The sequence below is a fragment of the Hyperoodon ampullatus genome (assembly GCF_949752795.1).
Source record: "Hyperoodon ampullatus genome assembly, chromosome: 4".
In the NCBI taxonomy this organism is placed as follows: domain Eukaryota; kingdom Metazoa; phylum Chordata; class Mammalia; order Artiodactyla; family Ziphiidae; genus Hyperoodon; species Hyperoodon ampullatus.
In genome coordinates this window covers 127,487,142-127,512,833 of record NC_136917.1, presented here as the reverse complement: position 1 = coordinate 127,512,833, position 25,692 = coordinate 127,487,142, and the positions used below count along the sequence as shown (strand labels likewise).

The window sequence follows — 25,692 nt, the reverse complement described above, 5'->3', positions numbered from 1 at the left end:
GAATTAGCTATCTTTTTGAAAAATGTAGAAAGGAATGATACATTTTATCAGTACCTTAATTTTTCAAATTATGAGTTATACCTTCTAAATTCATTAGGGCTTTTCCTTTGAAAAACAGGTGAACTTTTTAATTGAAGTATAGTTGATTTAAAATATTGTGTAAGTTTCAGGTGTACAGCAAAGTGATTTGGTTATATATATATAGAATCAAAAAATATATATACATATTTGATTCTTTTCTATTAAAGGTGTTTACAAGATACTGACTGTAGTTCCCTGTGCTATACAGTAAATCCGTGTTGTTTATTTTATATATGGTAGTGTGTATCTGTTAGTCCCATATTCCTAACTTATCCCTCCCTCCCTTTTCCCTTTGGTAATCATAAGTTTTCTATGTCTGTGAATCTGTTTGTTTTGTAAATAAGTTCATTTGTACTACTTATAGATCCCAAATGTGATATCATATAACATTGTGTCTTTCTCTGTCTGACTTTACTTCACTTAGTATGATAAACTCTAGGTCCATCCTTGTTGCTGCAAATGGCATCATTTCATTCTTTTTTATGGCTGACTAATATTCCATTGTGTGTGTATGTTTGTATGTATGTACATACCACATCTTTATCCACTCATCTGTTGGTGGACACTTAGGTTGCTTCCATGTCTTGGCCATTGTAAATAGTGCTGCTATGAACATTGGGGTGCATGTATCTTTTTGAATCTGAGTTGTCATCTTTTCCAGATATATGCCCCGGAGTGGGATTGCTGTATCATATGGTAACTCTATTTTTAGTTTTTTAAGGAACCTCCATACTGTTTTCCATATGTGGCTGTACCAATTTACATTCTCACCAACAGTGTAGGAGGGTTCCCTTTTCTCCACACCTTCTCCAGCATTTACTATTTGTAGACTTTGAGGATGGGCATTCTGACCAATGTGAGGTGATACTTCATTGTAGTTTTAATTTGCATTTCTCTGATGATTAGCGACTTTGAGCACCTCTTCATGTGCCTGTTGGCCATCTGTATGTTTTCTTTGCAGAAATGTCTATTTAGGTCTTCTGCCCCTTTTTTGATTGGTTTGTTTTTTGTGGGGTTTTTTTTTTTGATATTGAGCTGTATGAGGTATTTGTGTATTTTGGAAATTAAGCCCTCGTCAGTCGCATTGTCTTGAAATATTTTCTTCAAGTCCACAGGTTGTCCTTTCATTTTAAAGCAAGTGAACTTTTGATAAATGTTTAGTGATTTCATTCACAAAAAGACATAAATTTAGTAATTTCATTTATATAAAGGTTAATTCCTAGTTAAATCATTTAGGGAAGCATGTTTAAGTAAATTTTATTTTTAAAAGATCTGTTGATATATGGATATGCATACTAATTAACGAGCATAATAAAGTTTGAAATGCTTATAAGGAGACTGGGAAATAGTTTATTTGTGTCCATTGTTATGCCTTTATGATTTTATTTTAAAAAGATACTCTTAAAAGTAAATTTAATTTTTGCACAGAAGAACCATTTAGAGTGGTTTGTTGCAGCATCCATGAATAAAATCTGCTTGTAAATTAAAGTAACAAATTGATCCTTAAGGTTGTATTCTTTATTGACTTTTGCCCAAAATGTCACACAAGTAGGAATGTGATTACAATTACCATTTGAAATATCTTTCATCTTTATATGTAACAGTGTTTGGATTCTTTGGTTCAAATTTGGGCTCTTTACATTAACCTCTGTGTGAGATTTGTTGCTTGGACGAGGGAGAATTGCATTATACAGCTGCAGACTTGGGTCCATTTTGAAAGGGTTTATCATTAGCTATTAGGATTGGACACTTGTAAACTTTTAAAAAATTTGCTTTCCTCTCTCCCTTTAAATTAGGTGCTCTGTGGATGTGTATAGTTTTAAATCCCCACTGCAAGTTGGAGCAGAAGGCCAGCTGGCTAAAACAGTTGAAAAAGTGGAATGGTGTTGATGTCTGTCCATGGGAAGATGGAAATCATGGCAGTGAATTACCTAACTTAACCAATGCTCTGCCTCAGGGTGCAAATGCTAACCAAGGTGAGTACACAATGGTAATCTGCTTACTTTGTATCTACCTAATTGTGCATCTATGTTTATAACAGTAACTTACAATAGATTTGGGAAAATTATTTTACTCACTTAAGAACTTAGCATAACTCACGGACTTAAAATATGTTTTGATATGAATGTGTGTGTGTGTTTTAATTTTTATGTGAGACCTTTCTATAACTTTTTTTCATATTCTCAGAATACAGATGGGTATAATACATATACTACTAGTATATGTTAAAATTGCCTATTAATTATTTAGTGTGAATATATTTTAAAAAATCATGGAATAGGTGGGTAGTATATTGTAAAACAAAATATTGAGAGGCTTGAGGAGCTGTGTGTTTTTATGTCTGTTGGTCAGTTCATATTTGGGCTACTATACAATTTAATCAGTTAAAAATTCTTAGTTTTAGAATATAGCAAGTAAACATTTAATGACTGGGGCTGTAGGAGCATGGGGTGCTGCTGGCATTCAGACCAGGAAAATTCTTTATTGTGAAGGACTGTCTAGCATACTTGTTCCCACCTACTGTAGGCTAATAGTGCCCTCCGGTCTTTGGACAACTAAGAAATGCTCCCAGACATTTTCAGATAGCCTCTTAAGAATCTTGGTCTCTCATTTCTGTACTGGTTTTTGTTTGTTTGTTTGTTGTTGTTTTTAAGCTTCTCCCTCTCTATTGGACCCGCCCATTTAGCTCAAGTCTCTCTCATCTTAAAAAATCTTTCCTTGCCCCCATCGTCCCCGCTAGCTACTGCAGAATTTCTCCTCTCTTTCAGAACCAAATCTTTAAAGTAGTTAACTCTTGCAAATAAAAATTTCATTCACTAACTCTGTCACTCTTCTTGTGTAAGTTTGTGCTGCTGCTCCCCCTTTTTTGAGAAAACTTGGAAGACTTTAAAGTTATGATAGATGCAAGGTGGGAGTTAAATGACATCAGAAGGATTCAGGAATCAAGACTGTCATTCTGTTTTCTGGCCCCATCTGGAGTTGGTACTCCTAGAAAGAGCTGGACAATGTGCTGAGAATGAAATGTGATGTTAGCTTAGTATTTTCAGTCTCTACAAAGAGAGAAAATAATATGTATTACTCCATAGGGACTTGTCCAATCAAAAAGAAGTTTCAGGCCTTGGGAAAGATGATTGTCTGGCTCTCCTTTGTCTAGAGATATTTGCCTTGGGAATTCAGTATTTGAAATCTGCCGTATCTTTATTGCCCATGATGATTTTATTTAATAACTTCAAAGAAAATAAATCTACCCCTTATACCCCAAGTTTTTTTCCAGAAGCTCAGAATTTTCAAGTTTAACAATTCAACATTTATTCTCTTCTATTGCTAGGAAAAGGTATGCTTACATCTCCATAGGCAATAAATTTGATTTTTTTAACTTTATTATATTTGGAGGTTTCTCTGTGTTTCACTCCCCACCTGCTTTTTTGTGACTGCCATCCTAACATTTTACAGTTTACTTTTTTACTTTCCATTTGGTTGCTTTCCCCTTGGTTAAATATGAATAGTCCATAGGCTTTAGAAAACTCTTAGGAAGTGGTCCAGCCTCCGGAAAAAAAGAGTTCATTTCATTTATGGTTTGGCCCAGGGATATGAAGTCAGGACTGGTTTCTAAGGGCAATATTTATAGCTGTTGTGCTTAAAGGCACCAGGGCGCCTCCTTTTATCAGAACACCCACATTCTCCAGAGGGGCTGTCAGAAGATACATCCCTACAGAGGGGCTCGGGTGCTCAGCCTGCAGTACTTCTGCTGGAGGGCTGAGCGGGCTGGCAGAGGGAGAGCCTTTGGTGACAGCAGAGCCCAGCGGCCATGCCGCTGGGCAGCGAGTGCATGTGGTACAGACCATGGGCAGAATTGCATGTGTTTGCACATCAGAGTGAAAGTGAAGCACAAATCAGGCCCTGTCTTCGCTGAGATTATTTGTTAGAATTAATTGACAACATTAGAATCCACACCCTTAGAAAGAGTAGTGTGTTTGTTTTTTAAATATACCTGAATGACAGCCTTTTAAAAACTTTTTGGGTTAAAAAACTAATATTATTTTATACTTTATTTAAAATTTTTTACAAATTAGTGTTTATCATTTATTTATTTATTTGTTTGTTTGTTTATTTATTTATTTTGGCTGCATTGGGTCTTCATTGCTGCACATGGGCTTTCTCTCTAGCTGTGGTGAGCAGGAGCTACTCTTCATTGCGGTGCGCGGGCTTCTCATTGCGGTGGCTTCTCTTGTTGCGGAGCACAGGCTCTAGGCATATGGGCTTCAGTAGTTGTGGCACACGGGCTCAGTAGTTGTGGCTCACGGGATCTAGAGCGCAGGCTCAGTAGTTGTGACGCATGGGCTTAGTTGCTCCACAGAATGTGGGATCTTCCTGGACCAGGGCTCGAACCCATGTCCCCTGCATTGGCAGGCGGATTCTTAACCACTGCACCACCAGGGAAGTCCCTGTGTTTATCGTCTCAACAATTTGATTAAGATCATCTGTTTCTATTTTCTGTTATTGCAAAAGTCAAAAAAACACAGATATGGGCTTCCCTGGTGGCGCAGTGGTTGCGAGTCTGCCTGCCGATGCAGGGGACACGGGTTCGTGCCCCGGTCTGGGAAGATCCCACATGCCGCGGAGCGGCTGGGCCCGTGAGCCATGGCCGCTGAGCCTGCGCGTCCGGAGCCTGTGCTCCGCAACGGGAGAGGCCACAGCAGTGAGAGGCCCGCGTACCGAAAAAAAAAAAAACAAAAAAAAAAACACAGATATCTAAGATAAAAATTGACCATAATTTTGATACTTAATCAAATCAATTTTTGTTTGTATATCTTTTCAGTCATTGTCTATGTAGGGTTTTTTTTGTTTGTTTCCATGCTATTATAGAGCTTTGTATCTTACATTTTCGTTTAAATACCAATAGTATTTAGTCTTTTTTGTTACAGTTGGTTGTATCAGACTCTTAGAGGTAACCACTGTCCTGGTGTATGTCCTGTATGTTTCATTATGCTCTTACAGTCACATACAAACATGAGAAGTTAAGATTTTAATTTTTTCAGTGGAATCATACCCACATCTTGCTTTTATTATTGATACCACAGTGGGTCAGACAGAACTCTCATTCTTTTAATAAGTGCATAATAATACGTTGCTTTCTAAATTCTCCTTTTAATTTTAAATTGTTTCTATGATTTGAGTTAAACAAAATAAATGAAATTAGAAAGCCATTTAAAAATACTTGTGTGAGGGCTTCCCTGGTGGCGCAGTGGTTGAGAGTCTGCCTGCCGATGCAGGGGACACGGGTTTGTGCCCCAGTCCAGGAAGATCCCACATGCCACGGAGCGGCTGGGTCCATGAGCCATGGCCGCTGAGCCTGCACATCCGGAGCCTGTGCTCCGCAGCCACAAGAGAGGCCACAACAGTGAGAGGCCTGCGTACTGCAAAAAAAAAAAAAAAAAAAAAACTTGTGTGAGATTTGGACTTTGGAATATTTGCTTGATTTGACTATAAGAAGTCATGGAACCAGTTTCTTGTTGAGTAGGGGTATATTTATTCTGCTCTGCAAAAAGCCCTGGTAGGTTCCAAAGGCTATTAAATGTAGGGCCAACTCTTCCCATTTGCAAAGTGTCCCTCTGTCTGCTGCTAACAAGGAGTCTGGGCAGGGGCCAGAACAGATACATCAGTATTTAGGCCTCTCAAATTATGTCATCCATGCATTTTGATATGTCTGCCATTCAAATACAGATGTCTAAGTCCACCTGAGACCAAGCTGAAGTAATGTCTCTTTCTGTTAAAGACCATTCAGAAGCCTTTCAGAACAGCCTAAAGAGCTGAATTTGGAGTGAGGTTATCTGTGTTTTGATCTTGACTGCCATTGCCTGGCAGTGTGACCTTGGCAAGTCACTTTACTTCTCTCAATTTTCAGTTCCATCAGCAGAATAGAGGGGTTGGTCTAGATGAGTTTTCAGAGCTCTTCTTGATTCAGTTGTATTTTGATTTCTATGATTTCCTTTATGTCTGTGCTTAGCCAAAGTTCCAGGGAGAGGAAGATGAAACATTACCAACTAAGGAAGCTCCAGATTTTACTTCTCATTTAGTTAAGCCTCAGAACAGTGAGGGGTGATACTTGAGCTAAATAAAGCACACATAAATAAAAATAGTTTGTTACCCTGATTGTCAGCTGAGGTTCTTTCTAAGGTTTCTGCCACAGTTTAAGGTAAGTCTGGAGTTGGGGACCGAAGGGGTGGGAGTGCAGGTAGAATTTGAACGATTTTTTCCAGAAGAACTGAATAATCCCAGAGGCTGGGGTAAAAATATCCTTTATTCCCCAAACATTTCTTTTCTCTGTCAGGTCCTGAAACTTGAACCCTCTTCGGAGTGTGTGCTTCTGCTCTTTTGTGATGCCCTGGCATACACTATGCTGGGGACATCACACCAGTCATGGAACCTGCACAACAGTCAGGAGGCAGCCTGTAGGGGCAAGGTAAGTGCGCTGGTTTGTTTTGTAGCTATGTTGTGTGGCTTTGTGAAATGTTAAATATATGCATTTATGCCCTTTGGGATATAAAGTGACATTTAGTCATTATATCCCAAGAAGCATAATAGTTTTTAATTGTGCAAAACCGCACAATATAGTTAAAAAATACAACCAAAAGCACAACCCTTCTGCGTATTTTTAAAGGCTGATTGCATCTTCCTGAAAGGTTCCATGGCTGGTGTCTCATCTCTTGCATAGTGTTTGTGAGAGCTGTTGATCCCATCAGGGCAGTCCACCACAGCACCTCAGAAGTGGGGAGCAGTGAGTTTTCATGGGATTTTTGTGCCGAGTGCCTCCTTTCAGTGTATTTGGCATGGAAACTAGACTTGACGATTCTTTTTGCAGGATGCCTTTAACCTTAGCTCTGATGGCTGCAGAGTGTTTGTGTTTGATAAAACAAGTGAGTGAATGAATAGTGGCTCTTTGGTCTGATTTGCCTCCTAGTACTTAAGACATGAGAATATTCACCCTTCATCCTTCTGCTTAGGGGGTGCAGGACAATGTGTGTGGGTGTGTTCATGAACATCTGGCCACAGAATGGTATGGTATGACTGATTTATTCACATGTGAACAATAGCTGACACGGCTTTCTGAATTGTGGAAAAAACAGATTCATCGAACAGGCCACATCGGACAGTGTTCACCCGAGCCATCGAGGCGTGCGATCTCCACTGGCAGGATAGCCACTTGCAGCACATTATCAGCAGTGACCTGTACACCAACTACTGTTACCATGACGACGCTGAAAACTCCCTCTTTGACTCCCGCGGGTGGCCCCTCTGGCATGGTAAGTGGCCAAACCGGAAAGACATTTCCATGACTTACTTCTTTGTTTAGTTTCTATAGCATTATTGGAGTGGGAGGAGGAGAGTTGAGGGATTCAATGGGAGATGGATGAATGCTTGGCAATAGGAGTTTTTCATTCAAATTCAAGTTCAGAAATGGTTTCTTGTATCTTTTTAATAGTATTTCGGGGGAAAACATCTTACTGTTAAATCCTGTTTTTATAGATATATCTGATAATGGCAACCTTCCCCCCTTAACTTTCTGTTTTAGAACATGTTCCTACAGCCTGTGCACGAGTAGACGCATTACGTTCTCATGGGTACCCCAGAGAAGCACTGAGACTAGCAATAGCTATTGTTAACACGTTAAGACGGCAGCAACAGAAACAGCTGGAAATGTTCCGAACTCAAAAAAAAGGTAAATGTGTGAAGGAGTCTGTTTCCATTGGAATGGGATTCTTGGTGATGATGTCACTAGGTTTTATGCTCTTTTGGGAGAGAGAACTTTTAAAATTAGAGCCATGGTGATGGCTTTACTCACCACTCATTTGAAATATTTAATAGCTGATCTATGAGAAATGTTAGGCATCCCCCCACCCCGACCCGTTGAATGTTGTAAGAAATAAAATTTTTTTACAAGTTTCTTAGGTTGGTTAATTTTTTAAAGGGGAGGTTTTTTTTTTTACTGTTTGAGTTATGTCGTATGTCGGAATTATCTAAAATGCAAGTTAGCCAGATATTTCATTTTGTGAAAGAGCATTTTAATTGTGATAGTAAGGGCTCTGGGGGTAGACTGCCTATGTTGGAATCCTGGCAGGAGGTCCCAGCTGGGAGACCTTAGGCATTGACTTGACTATGGAATGGGGCTCGGTTGAGGACCTGTCTCTTAGAGTTGTTGAAAAGATTAAACTAGTTAATTCCGGTAAGGCACTGAAAGCAGGGCCTGACAGAGTGTGGAAGCACTATAAAACAGTTTAATTGTAATAATTTGTACATCAGGACATGATATGTATTTAAAGTGATTAAACAGAACTCCTGGGGACTGCTCTGGTGGTCCAGTGGTTAAGACTTCGCCTTCCAATGCAGGGGGTGTGGGTTCAATCCCTGGTTGGGGAGCTGAGATCCCACATGCCTCGTGGCCAAAAAACCAAAACGTAAAACAGAAGCAATATTGTAACAAGTTCAGTAAAGACTTTAAAAATGGTCCACATCAAAACAAATCTTAAAAAAAAAAAAAACTATACTCCAATGAAAGCTAAAAAAAAAAAAAACAGAACTGGATTTTTCAAATTCTGTAAAATAACATTCGATGAGCTGTCAACTGACAGGACACATTTAACTCCTCTTTATCTCAGTTTATTAATCTTTTAAATTTTAAGTAAGCATTACTTAGTAGTAGTAATTGCAAAAGGCTTGTAACGTGCATAGGCCCTGATCAAAAGAAAGATATATGTATGCTTTTTCTGATTAATCCGTGCACTTCTTTTTCTTCTGTAGGTGTAAATCTTTTAATTTTTCTTTGGTAGGATTGTTTTATTTTTACTCTGGAATTTTATATCTTATTCAGAGAGAAGTAGTTTTAGCTGTGGTGTTTTTTTGCTTATGTTTTTGTTTTATTCCTTGGGTGATTTTACACATATCTAGGGTACAGCTAAAAATTATCAGTTGTTGAAGTGGGCTGGAGATTGGAGCGAGTGTTTGTTGTAATTTTTGATATCCTCTATAATATTGGAAGTATTAAAAATGTTAACATTAGCATTTATATGATGAAAGAAAATTCCCAAGTTACCATTGGAACCAAGGAAGGGGGAGCTCAGATGGGATTGGAATGTGATATCCCCAACAATCATTACTTTGTCCAGTTCTTTGTGTTTGTCATATCATCACTGGTTACCAGCTGTATTTACAAAATATGTTGCTTGGCCCTTTGCAAAATTTTTCTGAAATCTCCCTCCCCCTAAACACACACAATCTATGGCCAAAAGACATTTACTTCTGAAAAGTATAAAAGATTGAAACACTCAGGCTAAGAGAGAGTGAAGTACTTTTTTTTTTTTTTTTTTTTTGCGGTATGCGGGCCTCTCACCACTGTGGCCTCTCCCGTTGCGGAGCACAGGCTCCGGATGTGCAGGCCCAGCGGCCATGGCTCACGGGCCCGGCTGCTCCACGGCATGTGGGACCTTCCCGGACCGGGGCACGAACCCGTGTCCCCTGCATTGGCAGGCGGACTCTCAACCACTGCGCAACCAGGGAAGCCCAACAGTTATTTCTTATGGGGCCAAGATTAGTAAATGAAGTATCTTGTACATTTTCAATATTATTTGGCATGATATGTCAACTTTTTAAAAAATTGAGATGTAATTGACATATAACATCTTAGTTTCATGTGTACAGCATAATGATTCCATATTTATATACTTTGAAATGATCACCACAGTAAGTCTATATATAAATATATATATGTGTTTATACATATATACATATATATATATATATATATATATAGAGAGAGAGAGAGAGAGAGAGAGAGAGAGAGAGAGAGACTTGTTCCTAAGAGTAATGCTCATATTTCTGTTTTCATCCTGGTTGTGTATATGAAAGCCAGTGACAGAAATTGAAGGGAAAGACCTTTCCAAGGAACCTAGTACCCACCTTCTATAAATTTTAATACATTGTGCTAGGCCATGCTTTATTTTTATGTACTAATAGTTGATAGTCCAAAACAGAAGACTTCTAAAGGAATACTGAACTTGCAGAATGGCTTTTTAGCTATTTACAAGCCAATATTTTTCTTGTATATTTTATATTATATATAGATTTTATTATAGTTTCCTTTAAGAAGGAACCACTATTATTTATAACTTTAGTAAACACTTAGATGTAAAGTATTGCATTGTTTACGATAATGGAATATACCTTAAAATATCTGCAGCTTTTCTCTCAGCACTCTAACTTGAGAACTTGAAAGTTCTAACATTACATGAAGAAAATGAAAAGGATATGTTTCATCCAAATTATATGTTATCTTCTGCTATAGTTCCCCTTTGTGGCAAAGGTCCTCTCTTAAATGACTTACAGATCCATGATAAGGAAGATTTTTATAAGGTGATAGGGGAGTAATTTAATAAATATTCATACGGAAGTTCAAGTCCGACCCAGGGTACAGCTGCCTTCTAGACTCCATTTTAGATAACCCAGTGAGCACTGACTCTGAGAGCATCTTCTTAACGTAGTTGTAGAGTTAGTTATCCAATGGTAATTCCAGGGGGACTTCTTAGTTCTCTCTAAAGCCACTCCTAGGAAGTGAGGAGAGTTGTCCTTAGCTTCTCAGGTAAAAATTTAGAATTCATTTTCCTCATACATCATAATTTAATAGTGTAAGTAGTAATGTTAACCTAGTAGCCTGGACATATGAATTAAATAGATGTTTGAGAGCTGTCTTGGGAAGTTAGCACCATTTATATTGATTCACAGATGAACCTTTAGAACTTAAAATAGTTCACAAGTTGGGGATTTTATGTACCCTTGTTTTTTAATGAAAGAGGAATTTTAAATTGAATTTAGTATTAATTTGTCAGGATGCTGGAAATGGTAAAGCCTTTCTGTCCTCTACTTCTCTCCATGTCTCAATTCCCTTTTTTTACAAAGAGCTACCCCATAAAAGCATAACCTCAATAACCAATCTGGAGGGCTGGGTTGGACACCCCCTGGACCCCGTGGGCACTCTTTTCAGCAGCCTGATGGAAGCCTGCCGCACTGATGATGAAAGCTTCCCTGTGTTCTCAGATTTTACAGGTAAAACCATTGACATTTGTCTCATGTGCTTTTTTTCCCCTAAACCCTGAATGGCGTTCATCATTGGTCACTGTTTTTCTTCAGTTTGTCTTATGAATCCATATAGTTAACAGTACTAGCAGTTAGCAAGAAAGGGTGCTCACACTTTTCAGACAGGCTCCTACAAACTGGGAAAAGTCTTAGAGTTGACAATCGGCAGCATGTGTCAAGAACCTAAAAATATTTATTCCCTTCTAGTCAATGATTGTACATCTAAGAATTTATCTGCATTTATGACTATTTTCCAGCATAAAGATATAAAATAAGAATGTACATCATGTGGAAGGGAAGAAGGATTGTCCTTTCACTACTCCCATGGCTGGATTAGCTTGGAGAGTTAAGCATCTAGCCTGTGGTGGTTGCCTTCATGGATTATGGGTGACCCAAACTCTATCAGGAGGGTGAGGGTATGGTGTGACTTTGAATTCACTTTTCTTGTGAGTTGGACAGTTGAAGTTTGTTAAGAATTTCTAATAGAAACACCTTAAGAGAGATAAGAGAATCCTCAAAGAATCCTTCTCTTGTAATAACTGATGACTCTTTGATAACAAAAAGGACCATGAAATTGAGTTACATATATGTTCTCTACTGTTCTTGTTATAAATTACAACATTGTGATAAAAGTATGGAAAAATGTTTTTAACGCCAGGCTTTAAAAAATTGATAACTATTGCAGTCATCATGTAATTTTACTCTTGTTTAATTAAAAATTTGTTTACTCTTAGGTATGCTTAGTATCTCTTCTTAGATTTATAGTTTTCTTTGGTGATTCATCTTTAGGGAGAGAAAAATATTTGTAATATTCTATCCCCCAGAACATAAACGTTTAGTCATTCATGGTCATTTTTTAAAAGATATTGGAAAACTATGTACTTTAACCTAAGAAACATGGTTTTCTGGCTTTCTTGGAGTTAAGTCAATAATTTATTTAAGAGTACTAGGTAAAATAGATCGTACTTATCAGGGTACCTGCAAAAGTCATTTCTGAACTCTGATTTCTTTTGTGACAGAGAATATGGGACAGTGCAAGTCTCTGGAATACCAGCATCTACCTGCACACAAATTCTTAGAAGAAGGGGAATCCTATTTAACGCTAGCTGTGGAAGTAGCCCTAATAGGGCTGGGACAGCAGCGTATTATGCCTGATGGGCTGTATACCCAAGAGAAGGTTTGCCGGAATGAGGAGCAGCTCATTTCCAAGCTTCAGGAAATTGAATTGGATGACACACTGGTGAAAATTTTTCGCAAGCAAGCAGTCTTCCTATTAGAAGGTAGTATGATAAAGAACTTTCTCACTTGTTTAGCCCATTTTATTTAGCCACTCAGCTTTCTTATGTTGGGAGTACACTTAATATGGTGGTTATCTTGATTGGTATGGTCACTGAGTGTCATAGGCATGTTCACTTTGCAAATAATAGTATCACTTAATAAACAAGTTTAGATGTTTACATGTTTATCATTTGATTTAGGTGGTCATGTAAGATAACCTGCTAGAAATGAGCCCCATTTAAATGCCACCAGCTTTAAAAAGGACTTTTTATTCAGTCTGTGTTGTTCCTGAGATGAATGCAAGTTTGATATTTAGTGAGTTATTGCTGGTAGCCATATTCCTCTTTGCTTGATCAGTTAAGTAATAAAATGGAAATTGGCTGGCATTCCTCCAAATTATTGGCTGTTACGTTGACGTCTAGGTTTTGAACATATCATTTGCACATGCTGACAAAGGACCAAAGACTGCAGAAGTGAATTTCCACTGCGCTAATTATTTCAGAGAATACATTAGGTATACAGTCATCAAAGTAAAGGTTTCATAGAATCATTAAGGCAAAGTCTAGTTTTCTTCTTTCTATAAGGTCAAGAGCTAAAAGGCCTAACAAATTTTGGATGGCATTATTTTTTTTAATGTTTTTTTTTCCTTGAAAAGAATAAGTGTAATTAATGTGGTAGCCTGATCTTTTACACAATTTAGGTGATGTCAAATCTTTTAAACTGCTTCTGTCTCTCAAGTACATGTGTGTTATTTCTGTGGATTTCTCTGTGATTAATAAGCTCATACAGTATGTTATCTTCATCTTATATTCAGAATGGCTATATATAGGGAAGGGATTTAGAGAAAATAGCATTTCAAAACTTTTTATATGTCCAAACCTAAAGATCTATTTGAAAAAAAAATTTTCATTAAATATATTATACATTTATGTGTTTTAGAAGTACACCTTAAAGGAGAAATATTCTTCTGAATAAAACATGCTTAATTTTGGTAAAAATTCCTAATAGTTTTTTGAAGCACTCTCCTGAAGTTTTTTTTCCCTAAAGATAAAAGCCCATCTTGACAAAGTTCAAATGATCTTGATCCTTTCATTACTGTTTTAGTTTCCTGTCATATATTTCCTTTTGATACAAGCAATATCATTAGCCATAAACTTTTCTATGCTGGCTCTTAGTAACTCTTGGTAACTGCCTTTTGATTTTCATTATACTGAGGGAAAAGATGAGGATGTGTGGTTTTCAAAGTTGATAGTGTCTGATATCTGTTCATCACTTACCTTTTTAAATGTCTCCGTGTTCATTACTCATGAATATTTTTTAACTTTGTCTTAGTCTTTGATTAGTCCATACCTTCCCATTAAACATTTTACTGAGAACTGTGCTCTGTAAGGAGTGCTGATGACCCACCCCAGCCTCCTCTCTTTTCCCAACCTTGCTAGGCCCCAAAGAGTGGTTGGTGCAGGACAGGAAGAAGTCCAAGGGGAAGCCAAGGGACCATTTCTATAAACTCCAAAAGATAAGCGCTCCATGATTGAGATGACTGCACTGGGCACCAAGGTCTTCATACACTTATACTCTGTGAATTTCAGGGGCAAATTAGTTAGCAGACTCAGGTATCTGAAAAAGAGGAAGCAGTAACCCTGTATTTTGTTGCTGAGTGTTAAATCACTTCTGGACACAGTATGGGCACATTGAATCAATTGGCATATTGGAAAAGCACTTCTGGGGAACTTAGATTTCAAATTTCAGTTTTTCATTTTTCAGTACACCAGAGTTCAGGCATTACACTGACTATTAATCAACAAATAATTCTGTGATACATGACTGAATGTTTTGCTTGTTGGGAGGTGTTATTATGTTGATTATGCATCCTGGCCTTCCCTGCATAGTATAAAAAGGGAACTTGATGGTACAAGGGAAACACTGAAAGGAAATGGAAGAGAAATGAAGATGGAAAATATACAAGTTTGCTATAATTAGTCCTTAAAAAAATAGAGTTAATGTCTTAGTCTGCTCAGGCTGCCATTAAAAAATACTACAGGTTAGGTGGCTTAAACAATAGAAATTTATTTCTCACAGTTCTGGAGGCTGAGAAGTCCAAGGTCAAGGTGCTGGCTAATTCAGTTTCTGGTGAGGGCCCTCTTCCTGCCTTGCAGATGGCTGCCTTCTCCCTGAGCCCTCACAAGACAGAGACAGAGGTCACTCTTTCTGTCTCTTCTCATAGGTCACTCTTTCTGTCTCTTCTCATAGGTCACTAATTCTCTTGGACCAGGTCAAGGCCCCTATGACCTCATTTAACCTTAATTACCTCCATAAAGGCCTTATCTTCCAGTCACATTGAGAGTTGCGGCTTTAACATATGAATTTGGGGGGAGGGCAAACATTCTATAATATAAATAATCTGGCCTCATTATATGAACTAAAGGTAAAACTGTAATGCCTTATCAGCTTTCGAAGAATATCAGATCGCTAAAACATTTTTAAATGTCTTAAAGACAAAAAAAGAAAAAAAGTTTAATAGATTTGATAAAATTAGAAATCTAGGATGGATTTTAGTTTGTCTAGGTAAAAAAATAAGTTATTTACATGACTTTCAAAGTACTTTAATAAGGAACAATTCAAAAATACTAACCAAAGAATAAAACAATGAAATTTAAAAACAACTTCTGTTAAAATGATCTAAAATGTATCATGCTCCTACTCAGTGCCCAATTCAGTAACTCCTCTCACCATTTCCTCTGAACTGCATTTCTTGCATTCTAAACTCTTCACCACTTATTTTTCTCATGGAAAACAAATGTATTATGTCCTTTGAGCAGTAGTGTCATGATTCATAATTCTAGAAGTCATGAAACCGATGTTACCCAAAGGTGACATGGAAACTAATTTATAAAACACTTCACAGTAACAAAACCTCACAGCACCTAAGCGGAAAGTAGTTGAACTAACCACTGTGGTTTCCTTTCAAAATTTATTTTAAAAGTTGGTGTCGTCCTTCTTAGGGTAGCATTCAGAGAGCACACAGGGGAAGTCAGCTCTGCCACCATGCCTGTCACAACTTACTAAGAAATGAATTTTGACAGTTTAAATATAATTTTACTTTTAAAATTGGTCTTTTGAAGCCCAAATAGTGGTAGAATCAGTTACTTTAATTTTTTTTTCTTTTGCCTACGGTGAGTATTATTCTGGTCTTTTATTATTAATCCTTTATGAGAATTAATATCTATTTCTGCTTATTAGAAGCAACAATATTTAAAGTCTTTGTATTGGGATTTGTGGTTCAGAATCCTCCCCATCCCTCCCCCTGAAACAGAGAACTCTTTTCTGGAAACCTGGCTTATTTGTGCCCCTAAGACTGACTGGGGCTGGGGCAGGTTCCAAAGTTAAGCTGTAGAGTCATCTGTGTATTTGAAAATCTGGATGCTCAGATATCACACACTGAGATAGGGTCTTTCTTAAATTCAGTGAGGTTTCCTGCTTTGGAGTGTTTATTTCTCTGAAGCAGTTATAATGTGAAAAAGTTCTGCCCCCATAGTTCTGTGATTCTCCTTTTAGCTGTGGCACAGGGAATTGTTCCTGAAGTGAATTTGATATCGTATACTCTACCCTGTAGAATCATTTTACTAAGAATTGTATTCGTTTCTACTATGTCACTTAGATTACATTCTTAACTAGATTAGCATTGTTTATAACTTTACATAAAAAATTTAAACTATACTTTACAAGAAGTCTTAGTTCCTTTTTTAGGAATGTAAAATGTGTATACTCTCTTCCTACAGCCGGACCATATAGTGGTTTAGGCGAAATAATCCATCGGGAGAGCGTTCCAATGCACACATTTGCCAAGTATCTCTTCACCTCTCTCCTACCTCATGATGCTGAATTGGCATACAAAATTGCACTGAGAGCAATGCGGTACGTATTCACAGCCCCGCCGGGCAGAGGCAATCCAAATCCCCCACTGGGAAAAATGGCTGTTAACTGACTTCTCATTCATTCATTTTTCTTGTAGGCAGCAGAAAAACTAAAACAAGCTTCTTGGGCTGTGGTGGTGGTGGTTTGTTGGCTTGTTTGGCTTTTGTTTTAAAGTATGGGAAGAATGGTATTCTTGTCTGCTGTCACACTCATGTTCATGGTGGCTTTATCCTGCTTTTTCTTGAAGCTAGAATTTGGGACTAGAGAACAACTTCAGGCCAAGTTTAACCACAAGGCAGCAACAGTTGAAACCTTCCTAAATAACGTAACTGTTTAGAAAAAAATAGATTTTTGAAGCAGTGGTAAATAACATGTATACTTGACTGAATATAGTAATTGAGAGAGGCCTTCACACCGGCTGTAATTACACATTCCATCAGTAGCTCAGGAAAGCCATCCTAGCACCGAAACACCTTCATGCTCCACTGGAGGATGAGAGAAGATGGGAGCTGTATCTAGTGTTGAAGGCATCGCTATCTAGGGGTCTTCCAGGATTTGTTCGCCTCAGCTTTGTTTCCATCCGCCCCTCAGTCTCTCCTTTTCAGTAATAACAATTAGAACACATTCTCTGCTGCTGATCTGTTTTCACCCTCCTTTTAAAAAGTCAGTTCACAAAATAATTATTTTTATCACGAATTTGTTCTAGCTGAATATTTTTTAATGAACTCAAGATTAAATTTTTCAGTCTTATATATAGCCTTTTAAACTTTAAGGACCTGAAAGGAATATCTACCTTTCTTAAAACATGAGCTTTTTTCCTTTTGTCTTTTTTTTAAATTAACACACTTAAAAAAAAATTTTTTTATTGTGGTAAAAGTCACATAATATAAAACATACCATTTCAACCATATTTAACTGTACAGTTCAGTGGCACTAAGTACATTTACATTGTTGTGCAACTCTTTAATTAACACACTTTTGTTAAAGTGCCGATTAGACCCTGTTATTGCCACCTAAAGACAAACCACCTACACACCTAAAAGCTTGAGGTGCTGGAGAACAGTTTGATTCCACAGAAACTTTTCATCGAAGATACTATCTCTGCAGCCAGTGTAATGGATTCAAAAACAATGCCTTTCCTGTATGAGTATAGCTTATAAGTTGCAGGAGGCCTCTTTTATGCAGCAATAGAGTGTGTTTGTATTTGTGTGTGTGTATATGTGTACCTGTGTGTCATTGTGTATTGAGGCTGACATCCTTTAATTTGACATGCTTTCCTTGGCAACATGAAATCTCATTAACATATCAGAGAAACCTTGAAAGTTCTCTCGTCTGTTTTTAAAATATCAAAAAATAAAATAACTAACATAAGCAAAAGTCCCCCACCAAATTACTTGATACCACTTGGTTTGTATTTTAGAGCACAATTTTATAAGTACATTCCTATTCCCATTTTGGGAAGCTGAAATGGAAGTTATCAGATGAAGACATGTTCAGCTCTGTACTTACTCAAATCCTAACAATTCTGCTCCTGTGGTAAAGGGAAGGATACTGTTATGATGCCACCAGATGCTATTGCTACAGTTACTGTAAAGTTTAAGGGTAAAATAGCTAAGGTTTCTCTGTGGTTCTGGCTTATGTGAAGGTATCTTTCAGGTGGGGAGGCTTGCTTTTCTAACACTCACAAGCTCATTTATGTCCACCCTTGGTTGCTGCCCAGGGAGTTCGTTCACGGGGGACACCAGCAGGACACAGGGGAATTGTTTTCCACCTCTTCTCTTCTGCCTGCCACACGCCCTCAGCCAAAGGATGGCCATGGGAGGGAGGTGGTGTGAACTACTAGAGCATCTCAAGGCAGCCAGGGGAATAGGAAGGAAAAGAGACAGGTAGCTTACTTGCCTCTTAGTCTTTCTAGAAAGAGAGGGGAGATACTGAAGAAGGGCATTTTCACAATCATTTTCTCATCTTTCCAGGGACGTTGACTAGTGTGCTCTACAGCAACTCTGGAAGGATCTGCCTGTGAACATAGGGATAGTCTGGATTTTTAAAAAGCTAAATAGCAACCCCACCAAAATTCTTACTACTGAATTGCCACCATCTAATGCTAACATCTCTGTCCCTAGATAAAAGGAAAAGGGAATGAGGGATTTGGCTTACCAGAGCAATAATTGCTGTTGGGTAGGGCCCCAAGCCCAGCATCACACCCTGACCGTGCTAACTTCTCCTGGTCCCCAGCTCTTACTCCACAGTCCCTAACACTGGTGTACTTGAGGGAAGGTCAGTGTTTTGATGATTGTAAAAAAATTATTGCAGTTATAGCTACTCTACTAATCTCTTTGGTGCTTATTTATATTTGGAAGAGACCGCCAAGCATGTGCTTTGTTTCAATAGTTGTTCTTTATTTGTCAACATATTCTTAAAGATACATTGATTAAAGTAAGAAATCATGCTGAATTTATGCAAGACTGTCAAGGGACAAATACTTGGATCATTTGCATCCATCATCCCTGATATGATTGATAGAACATTTTCTAACTACAAATTTCTGAAGTAATGAGGAACTAATTATGCAGAAAGTATGAATATATGGAAAGAAGTCATTTTTGTTTTACTTTCCCTCTTTGTTTTAATAAGTTAAACTTATTTGTCTCAGCTATACACTGATTCCTAACGGTTGTAATCTCAGTTTTAAATATCCACTTGACTATCAGTTTCTTTTGATTTTTAATTTTTAATGAGTGATAAGATTCAGAAATTTTACAGTAGGTAAACATTAAGACTTGTGTTTCAAACCTCTCCATTGTTACATGTCTTAATTTCCTTGAATGTTGCCGTTTTCTGAATGATGCTAAAGAAAGGAAACCTCTTAGGGTTAGGTGATGGGCAATTAACGAGGTAACTTTAGCATCCAGACAGCAAAGTGTAGCTGTACCAGCTTTTCCCTCACCGAGGACCCGAACAATCTCTCCCAGCATCTACCTGCTCCTCTGGCTTCTGGGCAGTCCCTGTGGCCAGGGTGATGGACAAGTGGTAACTAAGAGCCGCCTGCCTTGTCTTGTCATTACAGGTTGCTAGTGTTGGAATCCACTGCTCCAGCGGGAGACCTCACCCGTCCACACCATATGGCATCCGTTGTTCCCAACCGGTACCCTCGTTGGTTCACTCTAAGCCACATAGAATCCCAGCAGTGCGAGCTGGCATCCACTATGCTCACTGCAGCCAAAGGTACTGGGTTGTCCTGAGGCCTCATGATTATTTTGTTAGTTTGCCTTTTTATTTTAAGGGTCATGTTTTCCATCAGATTCTCAATAGTGGTGCTTATGTTGTAAGGGATCCTTTTCTTTAGATGTTAGCTTATGAAGCAAAACAGGTGCTACTCATTTGAGCCGACATTTTCCTTATTTAACTGCATCATTAAACTTGCTGCTGGCAGAGTTTGGGTTTAGTTACCATGCCATGTAAATGGTGGGTGAGCTTCAGAGGCAGATTAAAAAGTTGGGTTACATTTCTTCTCCCTGAAATATTCACCAGAAATAAAAAAGCAGGAACCTGAGAGAACTATTTGCTGTCTCATGTTGGTTCTGGTTCACATGAGCTTTTAGTCATGAGGGTGTGTCTCAGTGTATCTTTTTCCTGAAGCTGGGATTCACAGACATGCAATAACCTTGGGACACTTAGTTGTAACATCTGTGCCATCCATGAACATTTCATGTAAAGTAACTTGTACTTTGTGTTTTGTTCCTTTTTTAACTCCCTGTGTGTTTGTGTGTGTGTGGTTGTGTGATTTTTGTTGTTGTTTTGCTTTGCCTTGCTTTGCTTTGATTTGGTTTCCCCTTGTTCATTGCAGGCGATGTTCGGAGGCTGGAAACAGTATTAGAATCCATCCAGAAAAACATTCACTCCTCATCCCACATCTTCAAGCTTGCCCAAGATGCATTTAAAATAGCAACTCTCATGGACAGTTTGCCAGACATCACTCTTTTGAAGGTGTCTCTGGAGCTGGGCCTGCAGGTATGTGACTATGGTCTTTCCTGGAGCACCAAGGACTGCTAAATAAAAGCATCATCCTACGGTGTTGCTGTTTGTTTGGATTTTTTAGTGCAGGTACATGACTCTTTGGTGCACAGATCTGTTAGACTTCAGGAGAGCACTGTGCTTCGCAGTTGTGGTCATTCCCACCTGAACCAGACTGCCGCCTCATGTGTAGGACTGTACCTTTAGAAGCCCTGTTTGTGTCTTTCAATAAAAAATCATCTTCTGTATTAGAGCCTTGACATCACTGTTTCTCCTTTAATGAATTGAAGAAGAGTTCTTCCTATACATGGCTTAAATAAAGCTCTCATGTATAATAACGATTCATTTGTTAGGGTTAAATTTTTAGAGGAAGTACGGATATTTACTGATGTTTGCATTTTCATGACAGATGGACAGTTCTGACTCCTTGTTTATAACCCTGAGAAAATTAGGGTAAGTGGGGGGGCTTCCCTGGTGGCGCAGTGGTTGAGAGTCCGCCTGCCGATGCAGGGGACATGGGTTCGTGCCCCGGTCCGGGAAGATCCCACATGCTGTGGAGCGGCTGGGCCCGTGAGCCACGGCCGCTGAGCCTGCGCGTCCGAAGCCTGTGCTCCGCAACGGGAGAGGCCACAGCAGTGAGAGGCCCGCATACCGCAAGAAAAAAAAAAAAAAATTAGGGTAAAGGAAGAGGGATTGGGCCGGGGTCCATTTTCAGCTTCAGCAGGCCTTAGACATATTACCAAGGACATTTTGAGTTAGTCATGCAGATAGATGTTTGCTTCCTTATAGTATCTAAAAAGATTACTGTATAAACCAGGAACTGAAAAGTTTATATTTCTACTTTTCTCAGGTAATCTCTATTAACAATTGTTTTTCCCTCCATAAAAAGCAGTGAAAGAAATTGTCATCTTCTAATTTTCTAAAGTATGGGGACTAGAATGCCCCAATTAGATGATTAATATGGTTTTCTAGTTATGGCTTCTCCTTAACAGTGATTAATAAGGTTAAAGAATTAGACTGTAGAAAAAAATGCACTTGCCACTAACAGTACTCTACAAGCAGAGGGCATGGGAGATTGCATTTAAGCTATACAATGACATTTTAGAAATTTTCTTTTAAAAAATAAATTCTTGTTGCTTGGCTTATTTTTGTTATCATTTTCCTCTTAAAGGTATGATGCAGAAAGAACCATTAACATGAGTTTTCTGGGTATTTGGAATTCTGGCAGATTTTTTTGGTAAATGGCAGATTACTGAGAGCTTGCTCCCTGCCTCATTCTTCCTGGGACCCAGGAAGGAATCCCATAGGACCTTTCCAAGGCTTTAGGAGTATTATGTCCCTAGATGCTCTGAATCTTAAAAAATGAGGGAAGCAGGATGATATGGTTAATTTTATCTTGGACTCTATTAGAAAGTAAAAAACAAAATTAGATTGCTAATGATGCCAAAGGTGATTTCTTTCTATAGACCTGGGGTTATCTTCTTAATCACCAGGAAGGAACCACCAGAGATTGAAGGGATAACTAAAACAATTATTTTTAAAAAAAACCTCTTTGCCAACTGAGGGTTCCTAGTCAGAATTAATTCATGAGGTGGCTCAGAAATTTAGAACCATGGAATGTTAAAGCTGGAGAGGAGAAGAGGGCATGGGCTGTGTTCAATGTGCCAGTCCAGCCCTTGGATTTTGCAGAGGAGAAAAGTGGTCGATTGAGTGACTTGCCCAGGTTGCCGCGTCTAGTCAGTTGGCCTACCAGGAGTAGAACACAGACCTCCTGCCTCCCAGGCTGGGGCAAGGCCAGCAAGGGGAGCTGTGGGTAAGTCCAAATTCATATGCACAGCTTTATTCCAAATAAGGCTCTCCATCCTCCTGGTAGTAGGGAGTCTGCCTAGTAATTTATACTTTGGAATGAATTGTTTTCTTTTTCCATTGACTTAGGGATAATCTTCCAAAACATTTTGTTATCCTGTCTTCATAGGTTATGCGAATGACACTGTCAACCTTAAACTGGCGCCGGCGGGAGATGGTCAGGTGGCTGGTAACGTGCGCTACTGAAGTGGGTACGTAAATCAGGGGCAGGGGCTCTCCAAGGTGCCTCGTGCTCAGATTTCACTTATTTCCGGGTACAGAGAAGAACATTTTCACTTCTTTACCTTGACTTCTCCAAGGCTCCTGCCCCTTCTGGCAACCTACAGGGGCTCTCTTCCCCGAACCCCACCGTCAGCCTTCAGTTATACACACTTGCACTGTTCCTGTCACATCTGTGGGGCTCCAACTCTTACTTAAAATGGATTAAGTCAGGGAGCAGACACTTTTTATTCAGCTGTTCCGTCACACTTAAGGTGCTTTCAGTAACTTTGTGTGATAATCAAGTTTACAGTTTCATATTCCAGAGTGACTCTTTGGTAGGCAGCAAACCATCTTTGGAACTAACTTTAGACTGTGGGTTAATGGTTCAGGTCACTTTAATTAAAACAATATAAAGTTATCTAGTTGCACTGAGTTTTTTCTTCACCATCTGAGGGCATTCGTCATAGTATCCAACAGAGAAATGACCACTGGGTGTGGTTTAGGTGAGCTTTGTGAGAATTTGTAGCAGCCATAAGAAGATCCCCGGTTGCCCATACAGTGCAATCTGTGAGACCCTTCAGTCAACTATTTCCCCTCTGCAGCAATAAATCATAACTAAAAAACCCATACATTCCTGGCGAGAAGGCCAACACAAACAAAATGGTGGCTGTTGGAAATAAATGTGGGTTAAACTGTCTTCTTATTTGCATCAGAAAAGGATACACACCTCTTGCTGAGAAGACACAGCTACCTCAGTGCTTGTCTAAAGATGGACACAGCAGATACTGTAAAAGCATTTTTCTTGTTATTTTTCTTTTATTAATCTATAATGGTATGTTATCTTGGAAAAAGGGAAATTGGTCTCAGTATAAAAATTATATTACTGAAGTGATGCTTTAGTGAAGCAATACAAAGATAATACCAGTTCAAGAACTGCCACACCACTCTCCCTACCCCTGCACCAAGAAATAGGCCTAATTTCTCTTAGATTTAGTACCTGTGCTTTAAATGGCCCACGTTTAGGATTTTCCTACAGCTGGGGCATATTGCGTCTGTGTACTTAAAGTGGTTATTTTAAAGACCTTGTCATCCATTTCAAACATCTGAGTCATCTGTATGTCTGCTTCTGTTGACTCTTTTCTCTTGATTATAGGTCACATTTTCCTGCTTCTTTGTGTGTTTAATCACTTTGTATCGTGTGTACTTTAAACCTACACACAGGCACACAGACCACATAAAAACTCCCCATTTTGGTGAGGGTTGTAGTTTTTCTGACTCAGATTCTGTGGTGGGTAACTGACAGGAGGCCCCAGTGAACTAGAACTCATTAGCAAAAAGCCATTGTCTGAGATGGCAAGCAAGCAGCAGCACAGTGCAAATACCAGCTACCGAGAGGATTAGTTCTTTATTACAGCAAGTTCATGTTCCTTTCAGGCATTTCACTGAATAGCAATCTATAATAACCTTATTCTAAAAGGTTGCTCCCAGGCACATTACCTTACAGGATTTTCTGACCTAGCTCATGTCCTGTGATGGTTAACAATGTAAGCATTGATTATAAAAGTGGAAATAAGGCAAGACCTCTGGGCAGCCTCTCGTCAGTAATGGGGCTTCTCTGTGCTCCTTGCAGGTGTTTATGCCCTGGACAGCATCATGCAGAGCTGGTTTACGCTTTTTACTCCCACTGAAGCCACAAGTATTGTTGCAACCACCGTGATGTCCAACAGCACCATCGTCCGCCTCCACCTGGACTGCCACCAGCAGGAAAAGCTGGCCAGCAGCGCCCGGACACTTGCATTGCAGTGCGCTATGAAGGACCCTCAGAACTGTGCCCTCTCCGCGCTGACCCTGTGTGAAAAGGATCACATAGCTTTTGAGACGGCGTACCAAATTGTTCTCGACGCTGCTACAACTGGTATGAGCTACACCCAGCTCTTTACAATAGCACGGTACATGGAGCACCGCGGGTACCCCATGAGGGCCTACAAGCTGGCCACCCTGGCCATGACCCATCTTAACCTGAGCTACAATCAGGACACGCACCCTGCCATTAATGACGTTTTGTGGGCCTGTGCGCTTAGCCACTCCCTTGGTAAAAATGAGCTTGCAGCTATAATACCTCTGGTGGTCAAGAGTGTCAAGTGTGCAACGGTACTGTCAGACATTTTGCGCAGATGCACTCTGACCACTCCTGGCATGGTGGGACTTCACGGAAGGAGGAACTCTGGTAAGCTCATGTCACTGGACAAAGCCCCCTTGAGGCAACTCTTGGATGCCACAATCGGGGCCTATATCAACACGACACACTCACGGCTCACACACATCAGTCCTCGGCACTATAGTGAGTTTATAGAGTTCCTCAGCAAGGCCCGAGAGACCTTCTTAATGGCGCATGATGGACACATTCAGTTTACACAGTTCATCGACAACCTGAAACAAATCTACAAAGGCAAAAAGAAACTGATGATGTTGGTTCGGGAGAGGTTTGGTTGATAGAACTTGTATGAATGGGGGTGGGGGTGGGAATGGGGGGGACAGTTTGTTTTTACTTGAGCCTGCCTTTGTACCCTTTTTAACTTAAAGAACAGAGCCACACCGGTATTATATGTGTATAGTTATATTGCGTTTGCAGACTAAATTGTCATGTGAAAGTTTGTGTGTTTTTAATTTTCTTCCCTTTTTCTTTCTTTTTATTTTATTATTTTTCTTATTCTTTTTTTTTTTTGTTTGTTTTTTTGGTTTTGTATGAGAGAGAGGTTAAAAAGGTTTGGTTTACACTGAGTATATGTTGTCAAGTGGCAAAAGTCCACATAGCTCTCCTGTTTTCTGTATACGTTCACAGCCTCAAAAAAAAAATAATTGAAATGGCTTTAAAAACCAAACAAAACACCTCCATCCTGTGATAAGTACCTCGAATGGATTCAGCTTTACTCCTTTGTAACTCATCTTTACATTTTCAGCATATTTAAACAAACCAACAAAACGAAAATACTAATAGTTAAAAGGCTGACCCACGTGGCTTTGCAGTGCTGTTCGTCCAGAAGCATGGCACACAATGCTTGTGCATGTGGAAACTTAGCGACTGTCAACATACATTCTCAGGGATTTATCAAAAAAATAAAAATAAAAAAAGAATGAGAGCATTTATTGTACTGTATATATATTATAGTATATGTCTGAATATTGAAAATATAACATTAACTAATTTAT

General features: G+C 39.0%; 1 protein-coding gene across 1 annotated transcript in view; it reads left to right on the top strand.

Moving 5' to 3' along the window:
* The window catches only part of ZSWIM6 (zinc finger SWIM-type containing 6), a gene marked incomplete at both ends in the record, with an annotated part of 208,632 nt that extends 183,657 nt beyond the window's left edge, over positions 1-24,975 (top strand). The window contains 10 exons of the mRNA XM_079701866.1: positions 1,878-2,057; positions 7,209-7,385; positions 7,655-7,801; positions 11,032-11,178; positions 12,228-12,488; positions 16,266-16,401; positions 19,469-19,626; positions 20,249-20,412; positions 22,391-22,472; positions 24,113-24,975. Coding sequence (XP_079557992.1) covers positions 1,878-2,057; positions 7,209-7,385; positions 7,655-7,801; positions 11,032-11,178; positions 12,228-12,488; positions 16,266-16,401; positions 19,469-19,626; positions 20,249-20,412; positions 22,391-22,472; positions 24,113-24,975 — 2,315 coding nt within the window. The remainder of the gene's footprint in view (positions 1-1,877; positions 2,058-7,208; positions 7,386-7,654; positions 7,802-11,031; positions 11,179-12,227; positions 12,489-16,265; positions 16,402-19,468; positions 19,627-20,248; positions 20,413-22,390; positions 22,473-24,112) is intronic.
* Positions 24,976-25,692: the final 717 nt, after the last annotated feature.